The 7,500-nt window shown below is 47.7% G+C and overlaps 1 protein-coding gene across 1 annotated transcript in view; it reads left to right on the forward strand.

The window, feature by feature from the left end:
- The window catches only part of LOC110004723 (aryl hydrocarbon receptor-like), a gene marked incomplete in the record, with an annotated part of 17,723 nt that extends 12,563 nt beyond the window's left edge, over positions 1–5,160 (forward strand). The window contains 6 exon segments of the mRNA XM_065962133.1: positions 432–538; positions 540–574; positions 651–807; positions 809–1,471; positions 1,473–2,374; positions 2,464–5,160. Coding sequence (XP_065818205.1) covers positions 432–538; positions 540–574; positions 651–807; positions 809–1,471; positions 1,473–2,374; positions 2,464–2,557 — 1,958 coding nt within the window.
- Positions 5,161–7,500: the final 2,340 nt, after the last annotated feature.

A 7,500-nucleotide genomic window follows, 5' to 3' on the forward strand; every position in this document is an offset into this window, starting at 1 on the left:
AGTGAGTTACACATCCTCCCTATGTCCCCCTCTCTCCCCCCCTCTCCCCCCCCCTCTTACACAGTGAGTTACACATCCTCCCTATGCCCCCCCTCTCTCCCCCCTCTCTCTCCCCCCCCCTCTCTCCCCCCTCTCTCCCCCCCTCCCTCTCTTACGCAGTGAGTTACACATCCTCCCTATGCCCCCCCTCTCTCCCCCTCTCTCTCCCCCCCCTCTCTCCCCCCCTCTCTCCCCCCCTCCCTCTCTTACGCAGTGAGTTACACATCCTCCCTATGCCCCCCCTCTCTCCCCCCCTCTCTCCCCCCTCTCTCTCCCCCCCCTCTCTCCCCCCTCTCTCTCCCCCCTCCCTCTCTTACGCAGTGAGTTACACAGTGAGTTTCACTGACTGTATATCCATAACTTCTCTCTGTTGATTGATTTTTGTTTCTCAGTGATTAAAACAGGAGAGAGCGGTTTGACCGTGTTTCGGCTCCTCAGTAAAACCGGTGGTTGGGTTTGGGTGAAGTCGAACGCCAAGCTGATCTTCAAAGGAGGTCGACCCAGAGTTCATCATCGCGTATCAGAAAGCCATCATGTGAGTGTTTGACCTGTGAGTGTCATGAAACCTGATCAGGGTCTACACTAAGTCTCTTTCTCCTGGTGTGTTTCAGGAACGCTGAGGGGGAGGAGTATCTGCGTCAGCGGCGGCTGCAGCTCCCGTTCAGCTTCACCACGGGGGAGGCGCTCTTCTACAACACCGGCGCCACCATGGACATCAAGGAGTTCCAGTTCAACCAAATGTTTGGCAGTGACGACGTGAGCAAAGAGGGCGCCCCCCAGCTCCCTGCTGGACTGCTTCCTGAGACAGGACGAGGCGGCCTACTCCGAGACCATCGACCCGCCCGTCCCTGTGGATCAGGTGTTCATGGACACCCACGCGCTGGTCAGCGTCCCCAGTGACGGCTGGCGGGACAGCAGGCCGGTCGCCAGCACGGAGAACCCCGTGGTGGTGAAGGAGGAGGCCAAACAGTCCGTCATGGCGGTGATCGACAACCTGGAAAAAATGGCGCAGAACAACGCTTTCTGTGAGGTGATGCAGAATCTGGACATGGAGGAGGCGGAGCTTATGGAGCTGGAGAACACCCTGAAGGGTTTGAGTCAGGAGGATCTCCAGCAGAACAACATGAGCTCGGAGCTGGACAGCATCCTCACTAACGACATCTTTGACTACATCGATAACGTTCTGTTCAAGGAGAAGGGGGAGGAGTGTCTGAGCGGCGTTCCTCCCGCCTGCCTCTCCGCCAACAACGACCACCAGCGGGATCTCTTCCCCGAGGTCTCTGGTGGACTCTGTGACCCGCTGTTGTTTCAGGCGCAGAGTCCCGATCACACTTACGACCCCCTGAGCGGCGCCTACGCTCACCATCAGGATGTAAACACTCAGAGACTCTCCCACCTCGGCCCCACCCCTCGCTCCGACGCCGCCTCCCCGCCCCCCCCTTCAGGCTCTGCAGCTCCACGATATCTACAGCCCGTCCATCGAGCTCCCGGAGCTCACGCTTCCTGATCCCTCCGCCCCCTTTCAGTCCTGTGGGCCGGCCTCTAACGGCCTCATGAACTTCTCTCACGGCGTTCTCCCGTCTCCTCAGAACGGTTTTCAGAATCCACCAAACAGACTCTTCCTGCAGAGCTCGCTGAAGCCCCCGACCCGTGTAGCGCCCAGTGTAACAGACGCCATGCCCCCCCTGATCCCATGCAATGACTTCAACTCCACCCCTAAAATCCCCCTCTCGTTCACCACAGGGTGTCTCCAGGGAAGCCCCCCTCTGGGACCCCTCAGCCAGCAGGTCCAGCAGGTCCAGCAGGTCCAGCAGGTCCAGCAGGTCCAGCAGGTCCAGCAGGTCCAGCAGTGGCCGCAGCAGCAGACTCACCTTGGCGTCAGCGTCATGCAGAAGGCACACGAGCAGATGGCGGCGTGCCACAGCCAGACTCCAGAGACCCTCCCACATGCTGGACTCTGGCAGAGGGGGGGTGCAGGACTGAGCCATGTTCAGCAGGGGGGGCTAGCATGCGGACAGACGGCCGCTCAAAGCAGCTGCATGTTCAACCAGAACTTTTCCTCCAGTCCAGCAGGGGGCGCCGCCCTGTCTCTCGCCGGGTCTGCAGGCCTGAGGGGGGTCGACGGGACTCTGGATCAGAGTCCTCCACAGGGCTCCTGCTACTTCCAGTGGAGCCACAGCGAGCCGGTGGTGGGAACGTCCGCCATCGACCAGAAGAGCGTCGACATCAGCCCACTGACGGCGCCGCCCAACACGTCGTCGTCCTCCGAGCGCGCGCTCAACATTCAGCACTACCTGGACCCGCCACAGACCGGCACAAGTCAACATGTTCCACTGTGAGTTGAACAACTTCTCCTAGAAATCCTTTCATATCCATCAAAAGAAGAACTCTGTTAACCCCTTCTGTCCTCTCTGCTCTCTTCAGCAGGATGAACGACTTGCCGCTGGACGCCACGGGCTTCTATGTCTCGCTCGAGACGTGGCCGTGTACCCGCCGCAGTGAAGTCCCGTTTCTATAGCAACGCATCCAGAGGAAGTGCAGAAGACAGAAAAAGACAAACAGTATAATCGCCTGTATCAGAGCTTCATCACGGGCGCCCCCACTCGTGGTCATTTTATATCCGTTTGTATTTCGTCCTGTTGTTGTTGTTGTTGTTGTTGTTGTTGTTGTTGTTGTTTTAAAGATTCACTTTATTCATAATGAAGTAAAAAAAGCCACAAGTGCATTTACCAGGACGGAGCGAGAGCCAGCTGAGAGACGGTCGCTCATCCAAAAAGCCAAAGAAACTCGTTCTAAAGGGAAACTCGCCGAATTCAGCCGATTATTGACCAAGTCAACTAAAAAGCTGAAGAGTGGAGACGCTCTCTCGAAGCGTTTATAAAAGTCTGTGTAAAGAAAAGAGGTCGAGACATGTTTAAAGTTACTCAGAGATGAAACAGGAAGTCCTTCTCGCTGTTTCCTGTTTATAAATGTAACGTAATGACGCCGCAAACACCCGTAAATCTTATCAGCTCGTGATAAATGTTTTAACCAGAGTCACTCAGAGGAAATGTTTCAGAAGACATCAGAACTTAGAACCAGAATCTGAGAAAATCTTAGACCATCCCCCATGCTCCTTAAAGGTCGACCTCCTGCATGCTACCAAACGCCCTGACCGACGCCATTAGGCCGACACGCGTTTTCTCTCCTTTCTGATTTAGCCACGCCCCCTCAAGTGTTCCTGTTGCAGCTGGAGCATGTTTCAGTCTTCATCTCTCTCTCCTGCTGAGTCCAGGAAGAGGACGCTGATCTTAGTGGTCCTGAACCGGCTCCACATGGTGTGGAGGGTTTTTTTGGGGGGGGAGGGGGGTAACGTCTCTCCTGAATGGGACGGGAGACTTTCTGAGACGTAGACCAAAGACTGTTCAGATTTTAATAACAAACATAGAAATGCATCTCTTTACTCCAGCTGCTAAAGTTAAAAAAACAAACAAATGAAATCTTAGATAAGAGCTCTGAGGAACACCTTCTGCTAAACGTCTCTTCAGTACCAAGATGTTCTTCATACTGCGCCGGGCTGTAGGCTGACCTCCAGTCGCTGGTTATTCACAGCTGGAGGTCGATCTTTAATCCAGATGTTATTTTACCTGAGCCGTCCAAACAGAACACGTTTACACAGCTGGTTATAAAAAAAACATCTTTAACCCTCAGGCATCACTATGGACATTTCTGTCCATTTGGTCAAATGTTTCCTCTTCATCTGCTCATCATTTTGTCTGTTAGTGCATATGGAACACATTTATTGTAAGAAAGTTTCTCTCTTGACAAATTTTGGTATGCACATTTTTTTTAGTAGATCAATAGAACACTGAAACATGTTTATTCCCCTCTGAAGTCACTAAGGACAAAAATATCCACTTCCAAAAAGCTGATATAAAAATAGAACAGATTGATTTTTTTTTCTAGTTTTTTCAGCATAAATCTCTTAAACAACTTCATCCCTGCTCAAAACTACCAAACATTCAATCATTTTTAGGAATTTAACCCTTTAAATGCCAGAATCATGTAATCAAACTGGCATTTAAAGGGTTAAATTCCTGATAATTATTCAATATTTTTTTGAATAATATTTTTTTGAAAGTGGACATTTTTGTCCTTAGTGACTGAAGAGGGTTGTAAATGAAACTGATACCTGAGGGTTAAATTATAGAGCTGGTGTTTCTAGAACTTACACTCTTACACTGATCCAGAGCAGCTCGTCATGTCTGTGGGACGTTTTATTCCTGAGTGCCTTTAAAGAGCGTGACGCCATCTTGAATCTCTCTCTTTAGCGTTGACCTCTCGCTATGCCTACTATGTCTCAGTAGAGATGGAAACGTTTCTCTCGTTTTAAAAATGGAGTGATCATATCTACTCCGCTGTGTTTCCATGCGTGCCTCTCGGGCGGCTCGGGCTCCTTTAACCAGCTGATGTTTGTGACATCACAGAGAGCAGCGTGACCACGGCAGCTTCACTCAGTATTTCACCTCATCGCTTTATTTTGAAAACGTTTGATCAGACGGTCCGGGACTCTTCTGTGTGCTGCGTTCTGATTGGTCTTGTTGAGTGATGAGAGCGCTCGATGGTCCAGTTAAACGGCGAGAGGCTGAATGAACGTCTTTAAACGTGTTTTTATAACTTTCTGATGTTCAGTAAAGTCATCGTGTTCCTCCGATTGTTCATTTAAGACGGAACATTTTCACTCAGAAAGGGGGCGTGGCCAGGGTCGTTTGGTCAGAGTATGTGGATGTGGCGCTCTCATCGGTCACCTCTTTTAAACAGACCGTGGGCGCTGACGGACGACCCGCCTATAACACGCCGCTCGGACACTCGGTCCTCTCGGTCACACACGAGAGAACCGACCTGGAGCAGGACGTTCGACTCACCGCCGCGTCCATGTGTTCAAGCTAACGTGTGCCTTCATGAGAGCCATATTTCTGTAAACCATAGCAACAAAAAGACAAAAAAATCTCAACTATTCATCTTCATGTAAACGTTTATTTACTCACGTAGTTATTGCTTCTATATCCTGTCGAACACATAACCATCTCGTGTCTACTTCACTTTTCATAAAAACATTTGTGCAATGATTTAAAACAGAAACTGTGTTTGTCTCTTTATTAATCTGAGAAACTTTATTCAACACTGTTTGTCTCTTTATTAATCTGAGAAACTTTATTCAACACTGTTTGTCTCTTTATTAATCTGAGAAACTTTATTCAACACTGTTTGTCTCTTTATTAATCTGAGAAACTTTATTCAACACTGTTTGTCTCTTTGAGACATTATTCAGGGTATGAATGGAGGAATGAGGGCTGCAGGGTGGTACAGTGGTTAGCCCCCCCGCGTTCAGATACGTGAGGTCGGGCTGGAACAATGGAGGTCCGACTGACCGGATTATTCTTTCTGCCTGGATTTTGGTGAGCTCGTTTATTTTTTCGTTCAGGTATACCAGCGACCGGTTCAATTTTTGTTGGATTACTTTTTTTATGAGAAAAACGTTTCGGAGGAGCGAACAGCCACATCGGTGGGTTATTTTCGTTGGACTTTAAAAAGAGATAAAAAGACAATTCAATCTAATTTTCGGGGTTCTTAATGTATACTTTGTTTGTTGGGGACTTTTAGTTTATTTTGGAGTTATAAAGGGATTACTTAAAGGGATATTTTTGTTATAATTAAATTGTTTGGTGACGCAACGCTCCGTGTGGGGTTACATTATTTTTGGGGATTTCACAAACAAATATAAAATAAGTACTGGGATAAGCTGTGTTGGGTTAAATGTATTAATTTTTGGGTTTATTTAATTCATAGTTTAAACTAATTAGGTTAATTTTCTGGACGAATCCCTGGTGTGATTTAATACTGACTGTAAAAGGTCAAGTGTTACATGTGAGTCTCAGAGTTCAAACAGGAGCTTTAAGTTTGAAGAACTTTCTCTTTCCTGTTTGAACAAAATAAGAGAAACTGTAATATGCTTTAGAGCTGTTTAGCTGTTTCTCCACTAGAGGGCGCCCTCTCCCTCTACTCGCCCTAGAAAAACAGCACTAGTGTCATGATCTGCTCTGGTGGTTATTCCTTCTTCTGATGTCATTTCCTGTTTTTTTCTGTATTATTATTATTATTTTAATTGATTGAGTTTTTAAATTTAGAGGGGAAACAAACAATAAGAACAAAACTGAAAATAAACTAAACAAAACTCAAACTAACAGATGCTGAGAATAATGTTTACAAAGACATCAGAAATATCACAGAGAAAAACAAAAATATTTGTATACATAGATATAGACGAGTATTCACACAGAAATAGTAACAGTGTGAATGAAGCAGAAAATAAATGAGTAGCACAGACAGGTTTGCAGTTGAAGTTCCACAGTGTCTTGCAGGTTGTCTGCTTCAGAGTCTCTGAAGGAAAGAATCCTTCCACAGTCTCCAGCATTCTTCAGTTTTATGACTGAGGTCATGAGTCAAAGGGAGTAAGGCTGCGATTTGTGAAATCCACATATCAACAGTTTGGATCTGTGGAGCAGACCACAGAAGAATAACAGAGATTTTACATCTGAATGAAAAAGACCCTTATCAGAGTCACAGATAAAAGGAAGGGGATAATGGGAACAGTTTACTTTTTCTGTATTATTTGAGTGAAACCTTAACAAAAGTCCTTCATTCAGCCGTCCTGACAGAGCCGCGTTTCCACCAAGCGGTCCGGTTCAGTCCGGTTCAGTCCGGTTCAGTCCGGTTCAGTCCGGTTTGGTACAGTACTCATTATTGGCTTGTCCTTTATCATAAGTTGGGAATGTCAGGGTGCCACCTGCACGCTGCTACGTCCACGTCCGTCATATTCACCAGTTTGAATCTCGTCCAATCACTGAATAGTATCCACTCCTAAACTCACCTGCTGCGCTCTCTTTGGCTGGAGGAAACACACCAGCTTAAAACTGCATTTTATTTTGAAGGTCCCTACATACGTCTGTATTTTATTTTGAAGGAACAAGCTGCTGACTCCTTTAATGAATCTGTAGTTATTTATGTGGACACCTTACATAAAGTCATGGTTTCATTAAGTTCCAGTTCCTGAGGAGAAACTCTGATGATAAAAAATCATAAACCTCACGATGTGGTCGATGGAGCTGTTCCTGCAGCGAGCGCTCCGCTCCACCTTTAAAGAGAAGGCATGTAGCAGCTTACACAAAGTGTAAATGTTGTCCGTCTAAACACGCTGGACGAGCTCGGCGTGCTCCTTCAGGTCTGACTGGACGTCTAAGTGCTCGGCTCTCCTGCAGGCAGACGACCTCGACTAACCCCTCAGCACTCTGTCCTCCTCGTTCTGTGGAGCTCAGAGCATGAAAAACACATTTACGGCTTGTGTGGCGTCCTCCCTGCGGGACGCCACTGTGTCTAAACAAACACTAAAGCTCTGCAGCTCCTGGAGGCTGAAGTGATGAT

This window comes from Labrus bergylta, chromosome 13 (assembly GCF_963930695.1).
Source record: "Labrus bergylta chromosome 13, fLabBer1.1, whole genome shotgun sequence".
NCBI lineage: Eukaryota > Metazoa > Chordata > Actinopteri > Labriformes > Labridae > Labrus > Labrus bergylta.